At 34.4% G+C, this 24,964-nt stretch overlaps 3 protein-coding genes and 1 long non-coding RNA gene across 6 annotated transcripts; 1 reads left to right on the plus strand and 3 right to left on the minus strand.

Annotated features, from left to right (window-relative positions):
• Positions 1 to 492: 492 nt before the first annotated feature.
• On the plus strand, positions 493 to 4,457 carry LOC113736892 (uncharacterized). Its single transcript, XM_027264089.2, has 2 exons — positions 493 to 1,017; positions 3,952 to 4,457. Exons 1-2 carry the CDS (start codon positions 598 to 600, stop codon positions 4,120 to 4,122), a joined length of 591 nt encoding a protein of 196 aa, XP_027119890.1. The 5' UTR covers positions 493 to 597; the 3' UTR covers positions 4,123 to 4,457.
• Positions 4,458 to 5,320: 863 nt separating this feature from the next.
• LOC113736326 (deoxypodophyllotoxin synthase) lies at positions 5,321 to 9,746 on the minus strand. 2 transcript variants are annotated; one of them, XM_027263242.2, is made up of 4 exons: positions 9,405 to 9,746; positions 9,242 to 9,323; positions 7,168 to 7,489; positions 5,321 to 5,781 (listed from the first exon to the last, which is right to left on the minus strand). In XM_027263242.2, exons 1-4 carry the CDS (start codon positions 9,619 to 9,621, stop codon positions 5,539 to 5,541), a joined length of 864 nt encoding a protein of 287 aa, XP_027119043.1. In that variant the 5' UTR covers positions 9,622 to 9,746; the 3' UTR covers positions 5,321 to 5,538. The 2 variants fall into 2 exon arrangements, with proteins under 2 accessions (XP_027119043.1, XP_027119042.1); XM_027263241.2 differs by having other exon boundaries at positions 9,242 to 9,745.
• Positions 9,747 to 13,974: 4,228 nt separating this feature from the next.
• LOC113736800 (probable 2-oxoglutarate-dependent dioxygenase AOP1) lies at positions 13,975 to 17,077 on the minus strand. The gene is made up of 3 exons (XM_027263958.2): positions 16,672 to 17,077; positions 14,977 to 15,298; positions 13,975 to 14,377 (listed from the first exon to the last, which is right to left on the minus strand). The coding sequence occupies exons 1-3, from the start codon at positions 17,043 to 17,045 to the stop codon at positions 14,114 to 14,116; spliced, it is 960 nt and encodes a 319-aa protein (XP_027119759.1). The 5' UTR covers positions 17,046 to 17,077; the 3' UTR covers positions 13,975 to 14,113.
• Positions 17,078 to 20,291: 3,214 nt separating this feature from the next.
• On the minus strand, positions 20,292 to 24,454 carry LOC113736466 (uncharacterized). 2 transcript variants are annotated; one of them, XR_011842455.1, is made up of 4 exons: positions 23,845 to 24,454; positions 23,208 to 23,253; positions 21,798 to 23,110; positions 20,292 to 20,755 (listed from the first exon to the last, which is right to left on the minus strand). It is a non-coding gene; the product is annotated as an uncharacterized lncRNA (long non-coding RNA). The 2 variants fall into 2 exon arrangements; XR_011842454.1 differs by having other exon boundaries at positions 21,798 to 23,253.
• Positions 24,455 to 24,964: the final 510 nt, after the last annotated feature.

The following is a 24,964-nucleotide window of genomic DNA, read 5'->3' on the forward strand; positions in this document are numbered from 1 at the left end:
TAAAGTAGCATCTTTTCAATGAAACATTAAAAAATTTATGTGAAAATTTATACGAAAACTCTAAACAAGAGGAGACATTATCGAATTTTTTCTCTTAAGAATTTAAAATCTTTCTAGTGTTGTATTAGAAAAAAACTTCGTATCTCCAACTTCGTTTGTATTTTCAAGAAGAAAAGTTGTGTTTAAGTAAAAGACTATATATATATTTTTTAAAAACACCTCAAAAAATAGCTAATCCAAAATTCACCACATCTACAATAATAAAGTAGCATCTTTTCAATGAAACATCAAAAAATTTATGTGAAAATTTATACGAAAACTCTAAACAAGAGGAGACATTATCGAATTTTTTCTCTTGAGAATTTAAAATCTTTCTAGTGTTGTATTAGAAAAAAAACTTTGTATCTCCAACTTCGTTTGTATTTTCAAGAAGAAAAGTTGTGTTTAACTAAAAGACTATATATATATATAAGTCAAATTGTTGGTTGGACCCCCAAACAGTACTTTACACGCGAAGCCGGAATGATAAACCCCAGCTAGAAGTAGAACCCTCCCCTTCTCAAATTTGAAGGCTAAACAGAAAAAATAAAAGATAAAATGTCCTTATCTCGCCACCTCCTCCGCCGCGAACCACCCCCTGCAGCGTCATTAAACCCTCTCTTCCACCTTCGCAACGCCTTCTCCACTACCACCACTCACCACGTCGATCACCAGCGTAATCACGAGTTTCTCCCGCCAGACAAGTACCTCAGCTCATGGAAAGCCCCAAAGGACCCCAAAGAAGCTCAGGCGAAGCTCGCGATGTTGCGGCGGGAGTATGGGAAGAAGGTCAAAGCCGTCCGCAAAGAGTACATTCGCGAAATGGAATTTCAGAAGCTCGAAAAGCTTAAGAAGGACGAAGCGAAGAAAGAGGCATTGAGGATCGCAAGTGAACAGAGGAAAACGGCGAAAGAGGCCGAGAAGAAGGCCAAGGCGAAAGAAAGAGAAGTTGCCGAGGAGGAGTTCCGACAAACCCTAGTATGTTGTCAATTTACTGTTTTGTCCTCCTTTGGTTCAGTTCATTCTCTCTTTTCCGTTTACTTGGTTTAAAGTTTATGGTAAAATGTTGATACTGATGCGTTTGTAGTTTTCCTATAAAATCACACAATAGCTGTTTGAGTGTTAGGACATGAGTTTTGAAGGACGAATCTTTTTCTGAATAAGTGATAATCTTGAACAATTTGATGATATATTTGATTAGTAAATAACAAGCAAGGCTCTGATTGTTCTGAATCATGAATCCTATGGGTGCATGGCCTAATTGGAATATGTGTGCTTGTAATTTTGAAATATTGTTAGTCAAGAAATGTATTTACGTTGAAGAATCACTGAGTAAAGGACATAGGAAAGATGATCTTGGGAATTCTGTGAAAATAGTTGCCTTCTTGTCCAAAAGTTTCTGTTAAAGTTGAGGCCTAACTACCAAGAAAATACCACTCATTATGTTTCGTTATTGAAATTTACAATAAAGAAGATGTTTATTGATGTGAAATAGTTCTCAAGGTTCCAGCCAAAAATTTTTTTTCTTGTGTTGTGGATTTGAAGTTGAACCTATGATTAACTACTGTGAACAAGCTGATTTATGGAGCTAGAATGGGCTTTAAAGTGCTGTACACATTTACTTGTTTTGGTAGAAAACTAAAATGGATGTAGAAGAAGAGGAACAGGTCTGTGAAGAGCTTTTGATTGAGTGATTATCTGAGATGAAATGGAGTTCTTGCCGATGCTTCTTTGTTACCACTTACATGAAAGTATGACTTGGAGGCCAAACCCAGTTGAACCAAACCATGCATCGCTCTACAGCAATAGCCTTCCGTAGTATGTGAGTTTTGGTGTTTTTCTCTTATGATCAAAAGGATCCTACAGAAGTTTTAGAGTAAAGTTGACCTTTCAAGATTGAACTTCACTTTACTTTCAGTCATGTTACTGTCAGGGATCCTGAAAAGTTGCTTCTTTTTTTCCCCATAAGAAAGAGAACTAGTATTTTCTTGAAATTCAGGTTAGTTTGCTATTGTGCAGACATACAGGTTACATGGTAATGGAGTTGATATCAATAGGTTGTAATAATTTTGTATTATCTTTTATGTTGCAGTCACGTGGTAAATGTATGGCGTCAAATTTCTGCCAATGTATATGGTTAAAGTAACAGAACGTAATCAAAACCTGGAATTAAGCGGTGAAGAGTGATAAAGACACTATTGTTTACAGGTGGGTTTAAGGGAGACTTCACGCCTTACAAAGGGTAAGGGTAAAGGAGGGGGTTGAGGGTCGAACTAGGGGAATCAGGGTCACCTAGCTAGTGTCGGTACCAAATGAACTGGGTTTGGAGACACAGGCAGTAGTGATTGCTAGGAGTAATTTGATGATGTAGCAGTTCATCTATGAATATGAAGAAGACAACTCTCTGGAGACCCAAGATCAGGAATATATTGCTTAAGTAAAGCTTTTGGTCCAAAGAGAGGTTTCCACGGTACTGAATGGCATGCCTTTTGGTTAATTGTCCTTTCTTAACTGTGTGATTTTGGCTTTATTTATTGAGCTTTGAAGGTTGAGGGTATCCTTTTAATCTGAGTGGTTGCTGTGTTTCAACTTTCCTTCTTACGGTCAAATTTGGGTTCCCACATTGGTTGCCATTAAAAGTCTTGGTTGCCAATAAGTATGCTTTTTTTTTTTTTACAAATTCCATGGACCATTCTCATCAGACATTACCTCAAGGAACATAAGAGTGTGAATGGTTTTTGATACTATTCCCTTCCATTTAATTCGTGATGTTCATTCCTAGCTCCATGTTTTGTCTGATTTCTTTTTCTGTTTTAATTTTTGTTCCAGAAGGGGAGGTGGAAGGGGGAATTGAGGTTGAAGTTCGTGTCCCAGAATGCGTAGAGAAGGTCCTTGACCTGTAAACAGTTTGGAATGATAAAATCTGTCTAAATTTGCATCTGAACAAACTTGGAGCTAGTGCATCATTTATGGCAAAAAAAATTTTCTAGGATTGAATAAAGTTATTTGCCTTTTAGCAAGGAAATAAGATGAAACCAAAAATAGACCAAGTAAGAAGTGGAGAAGTGGGGAGGCCAGGATAGGACTAGAGACTGATAATAAAGAGTTTTTTGAGATTATCACACAACTAGAAGGTACAAAGAACATGTACTGATACTGCTGCAGTGTGCTGTGCAGAAGTGATTCTCTTGCATTAGGAAAACTATTTTGAAGATAAAATGTGTACATATGTTGAGCTTCTGTAATAAGTTAATGGAATCAGTGTCTGGTTTTCCACTGAGACATCATCTGTTGCTTTTCTTTTTTCTTGGAAAATTTGTTTGTTGCTTGTTTTTCATAAGACTGCACAGCGCAGTTAATTGATACAGGACCTCGTAATACTAGTTTAGGGAAATGGATTTCATGTAAAGATAAAGCCAGAATTTGTTTAGTGAGAGTTATTTCCATGTAGAGTTCATGTACACTGATAGCAGCAGTAAAAATCTGACATGCATGTTACATATTTGTATGCTAATGGTAGTAATGTTAAGAAAAGCATTAATGATTTATTGATGCTTAAATTGCTTTATTGTAGAGGCATCTCCACTTGACTATGATTCCATTATGCATATGTATGTTAATGGTATTAATGTTAAGAAAAGCATTAATGATTTATTGATGCTTAGATTGCTTTATTGTGGAGGCATTAATGATTACACTTTGTTCTTTATTTATTTATTTATTTTGTTCTCCTTATGCGAAGTTGCAGAGCATTTGACAACCTCGTTCGTTATGGTCTAGCTTAATGTAAAAGCCCCCCTAGTAATACCAGTTTGTATGAAATTGAACGTTGTGGTTTGCTTTATACGAATTGGTTCATGTAGGATATATATCTTTATATTGTCCCTGACGTTCCGTATATCATTGCTGCAGTTGAAAGAAAGAGCTCAGAAGCTTGAGTACTGGAGAATGAGAACAAAACGAGTTGAGGAAAAGGAGGAGGAGAAGAATGAGCTTCTTCGTCGACAAAGTTCAGTATGGATTAATGAAGCTGATTTGGAGAAGAAGATCCTCGAGGCTATTGTTGATGGTACTCCCCTATAGGGTATCAAAGTCGACTCGCAATGCTTCTTGAGGAGATCTCTCTCTCTCTCTCTCTCTCTCTCTCTCTACATTATAACTTTTGGACAGCACAAGGATAAGGATGATGAGTTCTTGATGCTATGTCTGCAATTTTCATATTATCTTTTAATTGTATCTGTGACTCCCTTTATTGGATTAAATGGTATACTGGCAGTGAAACTCCCTTTGTAGGAAGTTCTGTCAAGAAGAGCTTCAAATGAGTCAAGTCTTTGTAATAGAAAACTTGGATATAGCTCATAAGGTCAAATGAATTTAGATAAAACTGAGTTCAGTATGAGAAACTTTTTCCTTTTTTTTTTTTTGGCCCCTAAGGACATGGAATCTTTTTACCTTTTTCTTTTTTGGTCCAGAACATGGAATCTATTTACTTACAAAGTTGACCAAAAAAGATTACATGACTGGCATAACCATTTCTGACTTGGTGGTGCGTCAATAATATAGAACAAGGAAAATCTCAACTCATGTTCTCGGCTGGGATTGCTCAATTTCACGTTCAACTGTAAGGTGAAAGTTTTCCAGCGTACAAGTTCACTGAGGTTTATAAATATACAGGGTAGTTACAAGAGTTTTTTCAAAGCGGAAGAGTTCCTTTCTTTTAGCAGCTCTTTTATCTTTTAATTTCAAATTTTCTTGATTCTCATTCATATTCCGATAAGAATTCTCATAATCATAAAATGACATATTGTTATAGCCTGTATCTGTGAAATGAAAGTGGAATTCATCCTTTGTTTTTTTCCTTTCCATTCACTCGGATTTCTTCCGTTTCATCGATTTTGTTCGTATCCTCTTTTTAGTCTGAAAGAAGGGGAGGAGGAGGATCTTCTTCGGTGGATCTCTCTTGTTTCTATTTAGTCCCCTTCATTTCGGAAGTTGCTTCTATTGCCACACCCTTTCTTCCTCACTTTCCACCCCTCCTCCCGTTTTCGAGGTTTCTTACCAGTGCCCAATTCCTGTAATCTCCAAAGACTCGTTATGTTCTGTTCGTCGGATAGCCATTTGCTGTTTAAATGTGGTTCAAGAACCTTTAGGACTCACCGTTGCTGCATTTCGCAGTGTTGGATTAATTGGTTCCCATTCTATAAAACCACACAACTCTAGCAGATAAACTAACTTGATCCAACAATTAGTACTGAAACATCTTCCTAATGGAACTCTTGACTTCAAAAAACAAGCCCTGCTTGCCCAACTAGTTATGTATATCAAGATAACAGAGACTCAAAGCACTGTAAAACATAATTACGAACTGAAATCACATAAAGTTTACAAACTTGACAGCCATAGCAGAATGAGACTATCCTTATTTGAGGACACCAACTTAAGTCTTGTAAATTAGGTAATGCATCCACCTGCAACACTTGGGATGTGCAAATATTTTACTTAAACGCCATAAAGAACTTTGAGCCTGTCTTCAATTAGGTATAACTTTTTTGTGTGGGTTAAAGAAACCAATTCAAAATGATTGAATGGCTTGAACAGTAAAGGATGTTGCTCATCAACTAGCTCTTTTGGCGCTTCCACTATCCCATGCGTGTAGCAAAATAATCCAATCGAGTATCTTGGCTCTTCTGCTGGCATAATGACTCGATGAACCTTAGGGCGTATCCTACCATTGCTCCATGCCTGTGGAAAGAAAAAATATCTCACACACTCTAATATATAAATATATATATATTTTTTTTATGCTTTCAAAAGTCAGGCCAGACGGAGTTAGTTATCATCAGAAAATAGTTGCAAAAATAATTGCACAAGTAACTGAGGAACTGACAATCAAAAGATAAAACATCATGAAATGAGAGATGGTATTTTAATTTTAATTTTAATTTTATCAATCAGCAATATCCACTCTGCTTCTATTCCTACTCCTATTCTAATCTATTTTAAGGAGGATCAATTGGACCACGGAAAATCAACGAAAGCTGAACCATCTTCGGATTAGGTGGGCGCACTAGGCACCCATATGAATTTGGAAAAGTCATATGTTAATGGCAAAGTAACAAAAAGTAAGATTTACATTCTTGACTTTCCACCCCATGGAGACATAAATTCTTTATGGTGGCCAACCACCCGAGGCGTTGGTTAGGGAGATGGTATTTTACCATAACTATCAATCTACCACTTATACTAGCTCCATCTGTTGTTCCATTAAAAGTGTCTCAAATCTATTGCCATTTACCTAAAATGAAAAAGTATTTCTCACCAAATTCCAATCTTTTCCCTTCTCTACCTGACAAAAGTTATCTTATCTTACTAGTTAAAAAACTATGAGCCCTCAAACCTTTAATTCACTAGTCAGTGAAACATTAAAAGCAGTCAATGGTTAGTGTGTGAGATACACCACTCAATCTGGAGGATACGTTATCTACATGCATGGCTGAGTGACTGGAGTCATATCATACGTACATTCTTGAAACAAACCAAACAAACTGACCCACACATGCTCACTTCCAAGACATTTCTCTGCTAGTGAGTGCGCTTTGTGAGGGCATAGTATAGGAAAAGTAGTCCAAAATTTGACCAAATTGTCTTCATTGTTGATAAAAAAGCACTTATCCTGAAAAGTGACAACCAAACCACCAGGCTTTGGCTTTGAGCTGGTGGCCACCATCAAACCTTTAAGGCTTGATGGGGTGGGAGGTTACCTCCCACCAAATGCCACAGTAGTGGCTTTCCAAATCCAAACGGGTGTCTAGTACACCTATTTGATCCGAGGTGATTCAATTCCCGTCAGTTTCTCTATAGGTCCAGTTTGATCCCTCATAGAATAAGTTAGAGTAAGAATAAGAGTAGATCTAGAATAGACTGTTACCGACTATCGAAAAAAAAGAAAGAAAAGTGACAATCTTTTCGGGAAGGTGGGTGGGAGTAGCATTTAATACTAAGAAACTGAGCCATTAACCAATTCCACTACGTAAACAAATTAAGAATCCTAATCCTACGAAAATGTGAGAAGAGATCAATCATAAATGCATTCATCAAATTAATAAATACTTGGAAAATGCAGCCTACCAATAATCCATCACCAGCAACCAGGGCGAAGGATGAGGGAGGAAAATCAACCGGAACCCAACTTCCATCCTTGGACTTGACCTCCAAACCATTGACTTCATTTTGATCAAGTATGGTCATGAAACTCGAGTCTGTATGAGGAACCACAGCTACATCTCTTTCATTCGGCTCTGTTGCTCTATATTTGTTTACTCGACATATATAAGCCAATGATTCTTTGAGAGATTCGTAGTATTTCTCAACACCATAGCCTTCAAGTACCATTTTGAGTATCAGCTCATGCAATTCTGCCACTTGCTTTGTGTAGGAAAGGATGATTTCCCTGATCGTTAATTTGAAAGCACACAAAATAAAAAAATAAAAAAAAAAGAGAAAACTTATGTTACTACAATGACATTTTAATGAGATTTATCATAAATGTGGGGACTCTTTTCTTTTGCCTTTTCAAAGGGATAATTTCATAATCCTCTCCTGAGAATTTTGATAATGTCAGTTGGAACCCCTGGAGTTTTCAATGCAGCATTGGCCACTCCTATGTTGAGTTTTATCGGTTTAATTTTAATGTAACCAATACAACCCATCATCTATAATAGAAAAAAAAATCATGTAAAATGCTAGAAGCCATTATTGACTTTTCTAAATTATCACTTAAATTACTAATTACAAACTAATATAACAAATTTAAAGTTTTTTTTTAAAAAAAAAAAAAAAAAAGCAAGAACTTGAAACGCATGGGAAAAAGAAAAAGAGATGATCTTGAGAGTTTATTAGGGCACGTTGTAAAATTCTTTGATGAAGTAGGAGAATTAAAATTCTAAATGTTGATGCTCGGAAGTACTACTTACCAAAACCTTCTTGGGCATGCAAGGACATTCATTTGATGCAAAGAAACGGGATCATTTGACCAACGTTTCATTATTGCTTATGAGGATAAAGTTTTCTAAATTTAATTTTTTGCTATCGCTTTTTAAAAGTCAAATTTATTGTTCTTGTTTCTTTGGGCCTACGTGTTTCCAAGCATCAAGACTTGCACATTTAATTCTCTTCACAACTTTCTCATAGCTTCATAACTCTTTCCATCCTTTCAAATTCAACTTTTTTCCCTACTTTTTTAAGTCACACCCTTTTGCATTTGAATTGTTTTATCAATTTTTCATAGCCATTCGAGGATAATTTGGCAGTAAAAAATAGTTTTTAGCATTTTGTATGAACTCAAAACAGGAGAGACAAGTTAAATTGGAGAGACAACATTTAGCATTTTAGCATGTAATAATGTAAACCACATGCTTAACAAGTTAAATTGTCAAAAACCTCAACGGAGGATCTGGCAGTTATCCCTTATAAAAATTACATTTACCTTCTTCTAATTTCATATACGTCGCTTATGTTTATAACCTTTCCGATTACATTGATTTTTTTTTTCTAAGTCCACAAGTACAACAACTTTTTCCATTACTATATATATTTTAGTATGTGTGGATGTGTGTGTTTAGCTAAATTATTTTACTCAAGCATGATGAAGTACCAAAAAAAAAAAAGATAAAATACACTTTACTCCCATGTGATTTAGCATTTTTTCGCATAATCCTCTTGTGGTTTAAAAAACTATATATAACCGCCTCATAGTTTGAATTAAAGTATCAAAATTACGGCATTTGCATTCCATAACAAATTCAACTATAATATCAAAAGTACTCCTCTGTAAAGTTGAAAATTATCAATCAACTACAGGGATTTATGTATATATTTTAAAAACCACAAAAGGGATTATGTGATAAAAAATAAACTTTAAGAAGATTATCTAGTAAAATACAAAATCATAAGACGTTAAAGTATTGTATATATTACGATTATGCATGTTGATCATTTTAGTCATTTTAAATTTTAAACAAGGATATTCTTGACATTTTCTTGAATTTCGTTACGGAGGATTTTTTTTATAAATTTGACACTTTAATTCAAACTATGAAAATGGTTATATATAACTTTTGAAATTATAGAAATTACATGAAAAATCTCTAAATCACAGGGAAGTAAAATGTATTTCATCCCAAAAAAAAGTTTTAAGTTGTACCTTAAATGGTCCTTCTTCCCAGAGGAGCGAAAGAGATTTGTGAAACCTTCAACAGCTTGTATACTAGTTGGATCTCCGATGGCTGCAAGTTCAAGAATAGGAGGCTTACCATCACGAGCTTGCCCAAAATAACCCAAATAAGGCTTATCTGAAGTGAACCGACTTTTTTGCTCCTCGGGAAGATCGTGGAACTCCTTCATTGCTAAGATAAATGCATTCTTGACTTCTGAAGAAATTTTGTCGTAAGTTACCAGAAAAAACCCATGATTCTCAAGTGCATCCTTGACCTGCTTGCTTGTGGATAGCCAAGAACTTGTGCCAGGTTCTGAGTTTTCACTGCTAAAATCTATGCGAGGAAGGCTTGGAGTTTGGGTGGCCATAACTTCGGCCTTGAGCAGTGTATCTTAGTTGTTGCAGATTAAAAATGGCAAAGAGGAAAGTAGTTTAACAGCTGAATTATTGCTGACAAAGACTTGTTGAATAAGTTCCTTAGCCGGTTGAATACGTTTCTTTGAACTGCTCCTTTCAAAGGAAAAATACGAAAGTCTTGTTATACAACTGGCAAGTAGACCGGAAAATTGGACGAGTTGAGCGATTTTTTGGCTGGTTCGTGTTGAGTTGTCAACCATTTATACCTACACCACTCATATTTCTACGCTATGAAAGAAGGATAGATCCAATTAGACCATTGGGAACTAGAAGGGATGCTGGATTTCAAAAAGCTACGTATCAATCGATAAGACTAAAGGGCCGAATTCTTGATTTTTCATCCCACAAAAATCTAAAGAATCTTTATGGGTTGATGCTAGGGTATGCATCGAATTTGAAATCGGTAAATCGAAAGTTTGAATTCGGAATTTTTTGAAATTTTGGTATCTGATAATTTGACCGAATTCGATTTCGAATTCACCAATTCCTAATTCGAATTCGTACCGAATTCAATTTGGAATTCGGTGAATTCCGATTTCACCTCGGAAAAATTTATATATTATTATATAATATAAAATTTATTATATAATATAAAATTTATATTATTATATTTATATTATTATATTTATATAATATAATGTTATATAAATTTTATATTATATTATATTATATAAATTTTATATTACATATATAAAAAATATATTTATATATTAAAAACGAATTTGAAATTGAAATCGAAATTCGAAATCGAAAATTTCGATTTGAAAAACTTCATTACCGAATTCGAACCAAATTCGAAATATATGAATTCAGAAAATCCGAATTCAATTCCGATTTCTGATTTATCGATTTCAAAAATTTCGAATTCGGTCGGTAAATCAAAATTTTTTGATTTTGCACACTCCTAGTTGATGCTCATATTTGGGTCACACTACATTAACAAAAATTCATGATTCAAATATGATCTAACTTATTCTTTTATTTAGGATAAAATATAGTAAATCCCCTTGTAATTTACATAATGATTAAGAAACCTTCTTAATATTCGAAAACACCCATTAATATATCCTATGCTTTGGACTAAATTGAAATTTGGACGAAAAATACGAAAAGTGAACCACACTCGCCTAATACGTAAATATGATTGTCCGTTGCAATGTTTTGCCTAAAAGTTGAAACTTTTCATCCGAAAATACCCTCTTTTGTTTTCTTTCCTTTTTTTTTTATTATTTCTTTTGCTTTCCTTCTCTCTTGCTTTGAATTGAAACCGGGAGTCAGAAACGTGCATTTTCTTTCCCCTTTATTTTACTTTCCTTTTCTTTTCTTTTCTTTCTCTTCCTTCTCTCTTTTTCTTTTGTCTTTTTTTTTTCTTTCCCTTTCTCCTACTTACGGACCAGAACATTATCTTTCCTTTTTCTTCTTTTATCTTTTTAGTTTTAATTTTCATTTTTGCTCCCAATCTAATCCATGTAACAATCCAAGATGCAATAATGGAGATGCTGCCGCCATGAGCCACCAACTGTCACCACCGTCAACCTCCTGGCGCCACCGCTTCCATCACTGTTAGATCAAAACTTCACAAATTCCTCAATTCAAATTCTATTTTTGACGTAGATCTGAATTATGGCAACCAACTTGGCTGAAAATGGCCAGAAAGTAGTTCAAAAAGCCTACAATCAAAATAGGTCTAGTCCTCTATTTCCACTAGATTACCACTAAATTTAGTAAAATTGATACTAAAATCATCCTTAGGAGCCATAGATTGAATTTATAGCATCAATTTAACACAAAAAACACATGATGATGGTAAAAATGACGAAGATGACCTAGGGAGGCGGTGGTGGAGATGGCTGATGAAGATGGTGACGATTCAATGATGAAGATGGGATGACCATGATGGAAGCAGCGACCTTCGTGGTGTCCGCTAGATCGAATGAATCCGTTTTTGGATTAGCTTATTTTTCAAAAATATAATTTTAATTAAGCCCTACATTTTACTTTATTCTTAATGGATTCAAGAAAGTTGTTAAAATTTTAATTGACTCCTTAACCAACTTTTGGTATAGTTTGAAAACAAGGTTAGTATAAGAATTTTACATGCTTCCGTAATTTAGATGGTTTCTGTCCTTCTCCCAAATTAGTCCAAATCATCAAGCGGTCTTTTGGCTGTTTTCAAATAATAAGAATGAGATTTCTTGACCTTTATGTAAACCACAAGAGGGTTGATTGTAATATTTTACCCTTTTATTTATTTTGATACATAATACTCCGTCATACATATTTACACCCACAAAATGATTTTTTTGACACACATAAGCTCATTTTCACGTATATAAATATAATTTCACATACTAAAAACACTTCCATGCATGTGAACACACACGTACTTCTTAAGTTCCTCAAAACTCTTTTAACAGGCGCACAGTTGTCTAATCCTAAGATATATGGACCATTTTTTCCGGCATGCCAAACATATTAAAGCTCCATCATTTTATCCTTAAAACAAAAAAAAAAGAGAGAAAAACAACAGTAATTTGAGATCCTCCCTATCCCACATCGAAAGATCGTGGGGTCTTTACTCTGGATTTAAGGTCCATAGGGACCATTAACTCCTGCATTTATCTAAATTAGTTGGGTGTGTGTGTTGTTACCGTTTACTGAAAAAAGCAGTAATTTGAGATCAAATGTCCTAGAATCTTGCATGGGTAACAGTTCTACGACCAATGAGAAATTTCAGGATATCCTCAAAGGAAAAAGGCTGCTGAGCTCTTCCTTTTTTTCTCTACTGATTAGGAGCTGACACAAATGAAGAAACTTTCATGCATGCATGAGCAAGCTGGAGCAACTCCCGCAACATGAGTTTGTAGAAGATTCAGCTGTCTAAACTCTGATCAATTTTGTTGAGTGTCAAGGTGTGGATCTCTCAGATGGCAGGAAGCATGTACATTTAAAACGGGAAGAACTACCAAAATGCTATAGCATTTGGTAATCCCGTAAATCTCCAGCCAGCAGCTTGCATTGCAATTCTAAGTGCTAATTAAGATAGAGAATACGGCTATATGCCCAATGGCTCGGTAACAGCAAGCATTCATCCAAAGCCAGTGATTAGACGTTTATGTGTTCTTTCATTAGGTTTTAAGACCCAATTTCAACATTTCATCGATTTCCAAAAATTGAAAAATTGATATTTTAGTTGACTCTAAATAACAAGAAAATATTTAGGATATAAAAGACAATAGTTCATTGTGCCGGATTCTTTTCATTTTTATTGTATTTGGTTAATTTGGGCCTGTGAGAGCCCAACTAAAAAGCCAACCCACCCAAAAAAATATTTGAGTTTTTGCTACCCAATATAAAGGTAACCCATCACGTAACTGATCCAACCCACCCTTCAAAATAAGCAGGCGACAAAATAATTTTTACTTATCACAACCGTCTATGTCAACCATCCCTCACAACCATCTTTACTTATCACATATCTGGGACTAATCTATGTCGACGACATATTAAGGTTGGACCTAAAATTGCATGTTCCCTAAAAGAAATTAATGGAAATGAGTCAATTGATTGCCATTCAACAAAACTAAACAAGAATACTAACAGATAAGCTAAGTTGATCCAACCATTAGAACTGAAATATCATTTGTTACCATTACAATTCTGATTCTCAAGTGCAAACCATACTTGCCCAATTAATTATGCATGCCGAAATAACCAGACTAAAAGCATGCAAATTGAAGCACAATTAAGAGCTGAATTTACCTCTCATTCCCCAACCATCCAGTCACCAAGGCAATCTTCATTTTGGTCTTTACCTCCCGCTCCTCATTTCAAAATCAACTTTGATGCTTCTATATCAACAATTCACCAAGTTATTGGTATCGGTGTGGTTATCCATAGCTATGATGGTCAGTTCATTGCTGGCTTATCCAAGAAAGCGCACCTCCTAACTAGTGCAGAATTGGCAGAGGTTCTTGCTGCAAGGGAAGCGGTTTTGCTTGCTAAGATATTGATGATCCCCAGCTTCATTCTCGAAGGAGATGCGTCCTCAGTTATAAATCAGATTAGCAGCTCAGATGAGATCCTCTCCGACTTAGGAACTGTAATTGAGGATATCCACATTTCCTTGTTAGACCAACACATTGTGAATGTAGCACGGATTCCTAGAGATGCAAATAAGGTTGTGTATAGTTTAGCAAATTTTGCTAAATCATCCAACCTACTTGAATCTCCTTGGAAATCCTCTCCCCCCCCCCTCCCCCGAGTTTTGTCGAACAGTTGGTGTTAGACGATTTCCAGTAATCTAATCGATTAATACATCCTTTTGTTTTTTTTTTTATATAAAAAAAGAGTTGAATTCACAAACATGTATCCCATACATATGTAGTTTATGGGCTCGAATTGTATATCATGTAAATTGGGTAATGCATCCGCAAGCAACACTTAAGATGGACAAATGGATTCCTTGAGCGCCAAAAGGACTTTGAGCTTATCTTCAACTACGACCACCCTTTCTGTGTAGGCCAATGAAACCAATTCAAGATTATCAAATGGCTTAAACAGTAAAGGATGGTGCTCATCGACTAGCTGTTCTGGTGCTTCCAACATCCCTTTCTTGTAACAACACAATCCAATTGAGTATCTTGGCATTTCTGATGAAATTGTGACTCGATGAAGGACAGAACGTATCCTGCCATTGCTCCATGCCTGTGGAAAGAAATTGTTTATCATAATATTATATAGATACGAATTTGGGCTCTCAGGAGACTTTGGCGGTGTTAATATCTATGTATATACCATAAGAAATTAGCAGAATTGCATGTGACAAGTAGATGAGAATCAAAGGACAAACGTCATAGAGTCAAACATAGATCTTCTAATGAGAATTTAATCCTCATTTAACACAAGTAGAACAAATCCAGATTCGTAACGCCTTCAGAAACAAGAATTTTAAGTTTACATATAGATTGTGAATCATGCTTCTAAATACCCTTGTGTAAAAAATATCTTCATTATCAAGATAAGGAAAACATTCATCAAGCAAGACTGCACAAGGAGTTTTGGGAATTTGGCATCTATATTAGTATTCAAGTAATAATACTGAAGTGTATGTGGATAATTCTTTTTAGCAGGTCGATTTGCAAATTCAACTCAACATCACAAGATGATTCTTTTAAATACTTCCAATATGTCTAACCTGAATTCTTTCATATTAAACTGAGAACTCGAATTGTTATTAAAATGATTATAAACGAGGGCACAGTCGATTACATGGATTAAAGTAACACATGAAAGAAATGGCCAACCATCAATGCATCACCGGCAAAAACGGTGAAGGCCGAGGGAGGAATATCAACTGGGATCCAACTTCCGTCGTTCAACCTGACCTCCAAACCATTGACTTGATTTTGGTGAACTATGGTCATGAAACTCAAGTCTGTATGAGGAGCCAAACCTACATTTTTCTCATCCAACTTGGCTGCTCTATACTTGTTGACTCTACATATATAAGCTAGCGATTCTCTGAGCGATTCGTAGCATTCCACAACCCCATAGCTTTCACAGACCATTCTGATTATCACCTCATGCAGTTCTCCCACTTGGTTTGAGTAGGATTGCATGATTGCACTGATCATTAAAGTTCAATAAACAGAATTACAGAGAAGAATAAAGGAACAAATTACAATGATGTTTACGAGATTTATCAAAACTGCAGGGTTGTATCTATAACCTTTCTGATCGATTTCATTATATTTCCTAGCTTATCATAAATTGAACTTTTCTTGTTGAATAAAAAGATCTGTCTAACAAGCGCTCAACAGGGATTGGTCCAGAAGGGTCTAAGTTGTTTGTGTTTGGAAAAGTGAAATTCAATCTGCAGAATGTCTTAAATGCAAAAGGGACGAGAAATCTCACTGTGTGCATTTAAATGGTAAAATTCAGCGTAATGCAATTACTTTTCTGGTCTGAAAGCGGGTTTTCTCCCTCCATCCTGCAAATGGCCTAGTTTGGCGTCCTCTACTCCCAGTAATATAGGAGTATATCAATATTGTTGCAGTTTGTAGAAACAAAATATGAACTGATCCATGCCACTGGGCACCGGTTATATACACAGAAACACATATAATTAAGCTATTTTAATTTGGGACGCAAGAATTCCCAGATGAAATCAAAGAAGCACAATGTAAAGTTACGATGTCTTTGACCGAGAGTTGGACAACATCAGGTTTCTCATTTAGGTAGTATGGTACAATTGGAATTGTAATATAAAGTTCAATATGGGCATAATTTAACATGCCACTGCATAGAAAATGAAACTTCATTCCATCAATAACAGTCCCATTGAGCAATCCAAAGTGAAGAACAAATGGTTGCACTTATGTAAAGCAAAAAGTCTCAAGCTATTTCAAAAGGTCAGTTTTCTCCACATCTCTCTGTGTTTGAGTTGTAGCGTAAAGAGTTTGTCGTATGGTACGGTACAAAGGAAGCAGATCATTATAATTGAAAGCAAATTAAAGCACTATTAACGAGTAGTTAAATTTGTATAGAGTAAAGTTAGGCATGACCAATGTTAGCTGAATCCTATGGGAAAGCACCATTACATGACTTAACAAAAACAGAGATTTTTATCCACTACTGGCTTATTTCAAATTAACTAACTTCTAAGTTCTTGATCTACATTAAACATTAATACGACAAAAAAAACTTCATCATTAGTAAGAATGAAGCTAATTCATTAAAAGAAACAACAAACTTAAACTAACAAACAAACACTAAGATGCATTTGAAGGAAGAAACCAGCTGATATATGGGCATATTGTGTTCCATACTTTTATTGACAATTTACCCATCCAACCAACAAGTAAAATTACTCATACGCCCACTGGTGAAGGTGTGTATAAGGGACGAAGATGCACTGTTCCTAAGGGTACTCTCTGTCCCTTTAAAGATGTTAGGATAGAATTATATATGACTTGATGATTCCAGTACAAAATACTGACCTGACATAATCCTTCTTTGCGGAGGAGAAAAAGAGATTTGTGAAGCCTTCAATAGCTTCCATACTGGTTGGATCTCCAATAGCAGTAAGTTCACAGGTAGCAAGATGATCAGCTAAATAACCCAAATAAGGTTTATCTGGAGTGAACTGACCTTTTTGCTCCTTGGGGAGATCATAGTACTCCTCCAGTGCAAGGTGAAAAGAATTCTTGATTTCTGAAGAGATCTTGTCATAAGTTGCCAGAAAAATTCCATGATTCTCAAGTGCATTCTTCACTTGTTTGCTTGTGGATATCCAAATATTGGTGCCAGGTCTCAAGTTCTGATTGCTAAAATCTATGAGAGGAAGATTTGATGGAGCTAATTGGGAATCCATAACTATTTTGTTGACCTCTGTATCTCAGTCGTAGCAGGCTTAAAGGGCTGAAGCATACTTTTAAAATGGGCAAATTACTCTTTACCCCCTGTAATTTAGTATTTTTTTACATAACCCTCTATGGTTTCAAAAACTGTACATATCCCTCTCATTGTTTGAATTAAAATATCAAAATGACGGAAATGATCATTCGTAATACAGTAACCTAAAATGTCAAAAATACCCTTATGTAAAGTTGAAAATTATTTATTAACTAAGGGAGGTTATGTATATATTTTAAAAACCATAAAGGGGTTATATGGTAAAGTATTAAACCATAAGGAAGTTATATGATAAAACATAAAATCATACGAGATTAGTGTGTCATGTATTTATAAGGGTAATTTTGACATTTTTAAAGGTTCCATTACGAATGATCATTTTCGTCATTTTGATACTTTAATTCAAATTATGATAGGGGTTATGTATCTTTTGAAACCATATGGGAGTTATGTAAAAAAATACTAAACCACAAGTGGGTAAAGTGTAATTTGCCCTTTTTAAAATATGGCTTTAACTTTTAGGGATAATTTCATAAACCTATCCTGAAGTTTCCAATAATTTCACTTGGCTCTCCTGAGGTTTACATAATTATAAGGACCTCCCTTGGTGTAATAAAAGACAACAATGTCCTTCATTAATTGTCAACTTATTGAAAAACTTAATAAAAAAATTAAAGCTCTTTCATCTATTATCAGTCAATAATTCAAACTATAATCTTTCCCATTTATTTTTTTATCCTCTTCCTCCTACGTCTATTTCCTTCCAAACACATTTATTTATTATTATTGATCAAATGTGTATTAATGCTAGTAACAAGGCCATCATACATTCCAGCCACTAGTGCTTACCTATTTTGATGTTTATTCCCAACTCTCTCTTTTTTATTACTATTAAATAGCTTCTTTGCACACATTTTTGTTTCCAATTTTTGATGGATATTAGCAAATTGAAATTGTCAAATGATAGTTGAGTGATGATTTCATTATATAACTAGATGGAGATGAAGATAATGGCAGTATAAAAAATAAGGAATTAAGGATAAAAAGTGAAATATGGACTAAATAAAGATTATACTATTATGGTTGTTATGAAGAAAAAGTGTTTCTCGTATATTTACACCTTCATTGTATTTCTGTTTTTGATTTGCAATTATTAATGATGTTGTTCTTATAGAAAGAATTTGATTGATTTTGAACTCTATGCAGATGGAGTATATTGAATATTGATATTAGTAATGATGGTTTAGACTATTTTATATTAGATATGTGGCAGCTGTAGAATTGAAATTTAGATATATTGATGAATATTGCTTTGTATTAAGCAAAATTTGATATTGATATGAGATTGTAAGTAAGCTTTTAGGTATTTGATGCGGTATTTTGTAGTTGATAGGATTGTTTGCATTGGACATTTTTAGGTAAAATAAGGACATTAGAACAAAGGTAAGTGTTTACTTAGTCATGATTTGGATATTGATAGGGAGACAATGGTGATAGCAAGTAACGATGAATAAAATAGAGACGGTGAACCCTTTTTTCCTTTTTTTTTATTGTGAATTATAACTCAAGGGCATTATAGGATTTTTAAGAAAAAGTCTAGCCTTTTGGACTTAAAATGTTACTTAAACAATGAAAATAGAGGAGGTGTGTGTAATTTTCAAAACTTGAGGGGTGTTTTCTATAATTATTAAAAACCTCAGGGGAGGTATGTGAAATTATCCCTAACTTTTAAGAACTAATTTTTGGAGAGTAAAGATAATTGGAATAGTTTTAGAAACTTCCCCTGAAGTATATGCTAATATTACTTGGCCCTCTTGAAGTTTCAAAAACATCATTTACCTCTCTATGTCAGGAGATGAGACCACTAATCACTATTACAACATACAACTTGAAAAAAAATTGTCTTCGCCATTATTACACTTCTTCAAGCAAACAAATAGAGAAGAGAAAAATAAAAAATGCTAAAATAAAATGGCCATTTTAACAAATTTTTTTGCACTTAAACCATCCCATTTATTTAATCTTTCTACACCAACCGTATATCAAATTATTCGTGCTATTCTAATAATTATTTAAGCAAATAAAATCTAGAAGAAAATTTTCGACTTGAACACAATTTTCTACTTGTATGACGTAAATAAGCTAAGTTTGAACTAGCTTGAGTTCAAAAAACTCAAATATGTTTGAATATATTATACAACTCTGAAATTTAAAAAAAAAAATGATCAATTTAATTTGCCTATTGAATGAAAAAATCTTCACCAAATATAAGAAGATTCCCAATATTTAAACAAAATGAAATCCTAAACAATAGAGATGTGATGAATTTACATAATTAATAAGAAAAATTAGTAATACTAGCTTGAATAAATGTAGATGAATTTAAACGAACTAATTGCCAGTCAAGCCAAGCTCAACTCGTTTAGGAAATGGGCCTAAATTGTTGTATCAAATTGTTATGAGCCATATACCATAAATGACTATTTAAAATCAACTTTTCCCTTTTTTTTCTACATTTTTATGTCATGCCCTCCTACGCCTAAATTGTTGTATCAAATTGTTATGAGCCCTTCATGCATAATTTGGGAGTAAAATAGTTTAGCATTTGATATGGATCTTTTTAGAGTTTGGCCGACTTTGTCAAAATTATAACTCAAAATAGGGGAGGCAAGATAATAGCTTAAACTTCAGGCTGCAAAATGAAATTGTTAGAAACCCCAAGAGAGGTTTTTTTTTTTTTTGGGTTAAATTATCCATTTCGAAAATTACATTTAACTTCTTGAAATTTTATATTATGTGACTTCTGTCTATAACCTTTCCATTACAACATATGTATGTCTGTCTATTCTATGCACATACGAGCAAACTGTACACCCATATTTACACATACAGAAACGTGTAAGTAGATTATTTTCTCAGTTCCAGCAGGATTTAAGGCTACAAGGAACCTTAAGGTTCTTGAATATGCTCTTTGAGGTTATTGAAGTATTACTAAAGAAATTACTTGTTATACAACATCTGGCAAGTTTACATATCATGTTTAATTTTCCCGATGAAAAATGTTGATTTAGTTGTGATAAAATGCTGTTGGATTGACATCTTGAACTATGCGTGTCATTTCTCCCATCACATTAAAACTACTCCTACAATTTTCCAAAAAGAAAAGGTAAAACTAGAGAAGATTAGGTACTAATAGATAAACTAATTTGATCCAAACTGAACATTCTTTTATTACTATTCCAATTTTGATTTTCAATTACAAACCATAAGTGCCCAATTCATTAAGCACTCTGAAGCATAATTAAGAATTGGAAATCAGAAACGTGTATCCTTTAAAATATATATGTAGTTCTTGAACACCAATGTGTATCATGTAAATTAGGTGATGCAGCCACCACCAGCACTTCAAGAGGGACAAATGGTGTCCTTAAGTGCCAAAAGGACTTTGAGCTTATCTTCAGTTACGATCACCCTTTCTGTGTAGGCCAAAGAAACCAAATCAAGATTGTCAAATGGCTTAAACAGTAAAGGGTGTTGCTCATCGACTAGCTCTTCTGGTGGTTCCACTATCCCTTTCTTGTAGGCGAACAACAAAATCGAGTATCTTGGCTCTTCTGATGCCATCATGACTCGATGATGAATGGAATGTATCCTGCCATTGCTCCATGCCTGTGGAAAGAAATATTTGATCATAATCTTTCTTATCTTGGAAAGGATTATTAATTAAAGATTAACTTTTTGTGCACCGACGATGTAGTTAATTTTTAAACATACATCTACACACGTCACTTGTTACATAATTACGAGTTGTGGGCTCTCAAGAGACTTTATTTCTACGCATACCATTACAAAATATTTGCAGCACAATTGCGTGTAACAAGTAGATGAGAACCAAAGGATAAATGTCATAAAGTTAAACTTAGATCATCCATTGAAAACTTTACAGTAATTCAACTTGGCAATTCAAGGTAAGGATAGAATATATGATGGAATTCCGTAATCTCAACTGTTAATTCTACGGTTTCCATGGAGTACTTTTCTTCATTTGATAGTAGGTGGTGTTGCATAAACACTATGTAATTAGACTCTTGTAATCTTTAATTGGCTAATATTCCTCCCATTATTTGGTTTTGCATTGTGTGAAAGTCAGGGAAGTAGCAAGAAACCATTTCACTGCTTTTGGATCTTCAAAATTCAAGACTCAATATTTTACACTTGTCATATTTGATTTTTTTAACCACTGAATTCCCTCCAAATTTCAGATCTCGAGATTATATTTACTGTCTATTTTTAGTCACTCAGACATTTTCAAAAGAGTAACATTTTTCATATAGACAGTGTAAGGAATGTCATTCAGCATATAAGGATCCTGTTAGCGAGCGAAATTGGGCAGTTGCGCCACATTTATAGAGAGGCCAATGCGGTTGCTGATGCTCTGGCGGGCCTCTCGGGTAGGGGTCAAGGAATGTTCGACTCCTTGACCAAATTGCCTCAACATATTCAAGTATTGGTTAACTTGGACAATACCATCTATGCAGGAATTCGACGTGTGCATGTAAGGGAGTAGTACTCTCAATTTTCAACTTTCCTCAGTTAAAAAAAAAAAAAGTCAAACGAATTATCTACTTAGATACACTCTCTCATGTAAGGAAAATACTCATCAAGTAATTTTGCATTAGGAAAATACTCATCGATGAAAGAAATGGCCTACCATCAATGCATCACCAGCAACAACAGCGAAGGACGAGGGAGGAAAATCAACTGGAATCCAACTTCCATCATTGGACCTGACCTCCAAACCATTGACTTGATTTTGATGAAGTATGGTCATGAAACTCAAGTCTGTATGCATGGGCAACCAAACCTACATATTTCTCAGTGAACTTGGTTGCTGCTCTGTACTTGTTGACTCGACACACATAAGCTATTGATTCTCTGAAAGATTCATAGTATTTCTCAACCCCATAGCTTTCAAATACCATTCTGATTATCACCTCATGCAGTTCTGCCACTTGCTTTGAGTAGGATTGCATGATTTCACTGATCATTAAGCTCAATAAACAAAATAGAAAAGAGGAAAAAAGGAACAATTACAATCATATTTACTTATACATGAGAAGGATCAAAACTGCAGGGTTATATCTATAACATTTCTGATAACCAATTTTTCTTAGTGTAATAAAAGAATTAGTTTCTGACAAGCTTTTGTTACTGTAGAAAAAGATTTGTGTAAGGATTGCTCAATAGGCATTGGCCAAGAAGGGCCTAAGGTGTCTGTGTTTCCAAAAGTGAAATTCAATCCACCAAATTCATATATGCAAAGGGACGAGAAATGTAAATATGTGCATCTAAATGGTGAATTGAGCCGTAATTTAAGTCACCTATTTGGTTTGGAGGTTGGTTCTCTCCCTCCAACCCCCAAATGAAAAGTTATGAATGATTCTACTTTCATAAATTGTTTTATCTCGAAAAGTTAATGAATTAGTTGTGTAGTAAAAGCTAAACATGCTAAAATCAGCATATAGGAATATTTTTGTGGTATATTGGTAAATAGTGTAAAATGTGGATCTTATAGTCAAAATTGAATACCCAATTAGCAAGAAAAGTCCGTCTTCTGTGGTGAACAGCGGTCCCTATAGTTTTGACTTTTGCAGAAGCTTAGCCAAAAAAACAACTTTATCCCATTTAGATTGCTATTTTTAGGAGTTTTGTTAAAAAAACATACTGTAACAATTTGATATATATAAAATAAAAAAATAACTGAAAAATGTGTTTAAAAAACGTAAAATTTTTCTACAAAAAATCACGATCCAAACAAGGTTCTTAGAATAACGATTTTTCTTCAAAGTTGATTAAAAAAAAACTCAGCTATGAACAGGAAAGGCTTAAGAAAAGGCCTCAAATGTGTTATACAAAAGCAAATAAAAAAGCTGGGATTTCCCCATATCACCTGCTTTTTTAAGCTGGGATTTCCCCATATCACCTGCTTTTTTTGGAGCAGCAAGTTCCGTTCTGGTCATGAATCTTTTGAGTCAATTTTAAGGAATTGGTTAGGAGTGGCAATAGGATCAAAAACGGATTGACAGGTCGAGGCAAAACTCAGATATAACAGGAGACCTACTGATTCGAACACAACTTGCCAACCTGCGTGGGTCAACATGTCTGACCTGAACACAAAATTTTCAGATTGGCAAGTCCGCCGAATGATCCGAAATATAATTCCAATTTACTAATCTACTGCTATAATTTCTAACAAAACTAATTCCACACAAGACTACTTACATAATCAAATAATAAAGACCATAATAAAACAATCCCAAGTTAGATCTAAAGTAAATTAAGACACCTTAAGAGTAGAAAATAATGTAACACTTCATCTATCCAAAAATAACAACTCCAACTTCACACAAGTCAAACAAATTCAATTAGAACAATCCAAACAAAAGGTAGCTAGCCAAATACAAGTTTAAAGTCAATTCTTACAATCCACATGAAACAGATAAAAAAACCTATTTAGATAATTTTTTTATATGTTTATTAACTTATTTTTATTTCCTAAACGAGATAATGGGTCAACCCATTTCTGACCTGAATTTGACTTGTTTTCTTTTTAGGTTCATCGGACCACCTCTAGAGTCGGCTGATATATATATATATATATATATATATATATATATATATATATATATATATATATATATATATAAATAGTACATATAAGTAAAATAACTAGATCATGATCAAGGACAAATGCTAACCTGACATAATCCTTCCTTCCGGAGGAGCAAAAGAGATTAATGAAGCCATCAAAGGCTTCCTCACTAGTTGGATCTTCAATAGAAGTAGTTTCAAACGAGGGAAATTCATCAGCAGCTTTCCCCAAATAACCCGAATAAGGTTTATCTGAAGTGAACTGACATTTTTTCTCCGTGGGGAGACCATAGAACTCCTTTTACTGCTTGGTAAAAACCATTCTTGACTTCTGAAGAAATTTTGTCATGAGTTACAAGAAAAATCCCATGATTCTCAAGTGAACACTTCACTTGCTTGCTTGTGGAGATCCAAATACTGGTCCCAGGTTTCAAGTTTTCACTGCTAAAATTATGAGAGGCGGATTTGATGGAGCTAATTGGGAGTCCATGACTATGTTGTTGAGCTCTGGAATAAAAAAAACTCGGTTGTAACAGATTTAAAGCTACAAAGAAGCTCAAGATTGGTGGATAGGTTCTTCAACGTACAAGAATGGGAAGGAAGATGCCGGCCTTAAAATGATCAGGAGCAGGTCAACATTTAGCCAGTTCGCTTTTGCTGCCAAACAGAACAAGCCAAGAGAAAAATAAGTAAATTGTTCGAGTGTAGCTAAAAAATTCTTGCAGAGTATACAAGTGACAAGTCACACTATCATATGGAGTATTAACTAGTACTAAATAATTTCATTTATTAAAAGGTTAAAATAGATATTCTTGTCTAACGAGTCATTTGTATTTACAGTAATATTCAAATTTATGAAGTTGGTTAAGCATCAACATCATAATTGTTAGGGTAAATTATCAATAATATCATGAGATTTTGCATATTAATACATGACGTCTCTAACGTTTCAAAATATTTACACAATTCCTCTCTTATTTAAAGCAAAATGAACCAGTGATGAAAAGTACTTCCGGTTATGGCAATTATCCAAATGCACTCCAAAAATATATTTGGATTCGCTGACTTCTTCAAATTAAAACTCATTTGACGCTTAGTTTTATTCATTTTTGCTTTTGCATTTTCAAACCCTTTTTTGAAGTCAAATGTGTTATTCTAGTTTCTTTGAGCCTAAATGTTTCCAAGCATCAAGACTAACATATTTATTTCTCTTCACCCCTGCCAAAA

Source organism: Coffea arabica, chromosome 3e (genome assembly GCF_036785885.1).
Source record: "Coffea arabica cultivar ET-39 chromosome 3e, Coffea Arabica ET-39 HiFi, whole genome shotgun sequence".
Classification (NCBI taxonomy): Eukaryota; Viridiplantae; Streptophyta; class Magnoliopsida; order Gentianales; family Rubiaceae; genus Coffea; species Coffea arabica.

Bases quoted from the DNA above. Each gene is read 5' to 3' on its own strand.
- LOC113736892 (XM_027264089.2), top strand. From the start codon at position 598: ATGTCCTTATCTCGCCACCTCCTCCGCCGCGAACCACCCCCTGCAGCG. The intron at 1,018-3,951 runs GTATGTTGTCAA...TCATTGCTGCAG, and splicing joins AGGAGTTCCGACAAACCCTA to TTGAAAGAAAGAGCTCAGAA.
- LOC113736326 (XM_027263241.2), bottom strand. From the start codon at position 9,621: ATGGCCACCCAAACTCCAAGCCTTCCTCGCATAGATTTTAGCAGTGAA. The intron at 7,490-9,241 runs GTACAACTTAAA...ATTAACGATCAG, and splicing joins GGGAAGAAGGACCATTTAAG to GGAAATCATCCTTTCCTACA. The intron at 5,782-7,167 runs GTAGGCTGCATT...TTCTTTCCACAG, and splicing joins TTGCTGGTGATGGATTATTG to GCATGGAGCAATGGTAGGAT.
- LOC113736800 (XM_027263958.2), bottom strand. From the start codon at position 17,045: ATGGATTCCCAATTAGCTCCATCAAATCTTCCTCTCATAGATTTTAGC. The intron at 15,299-16,671 runs GTCAGTATTTTG...TTTAATGATCAG, and splicing joins GCAAAGAAGGATTATGTCAG to TGCAATCATGCAATCCTACT. The intron at 14,378-14,976 runs GTTGGCCATTTC...TTCTTTCCACAG, and splicing joins TTGCCGGTGATGCATTGATG to GCATGGAGCAATGGCAGGAT.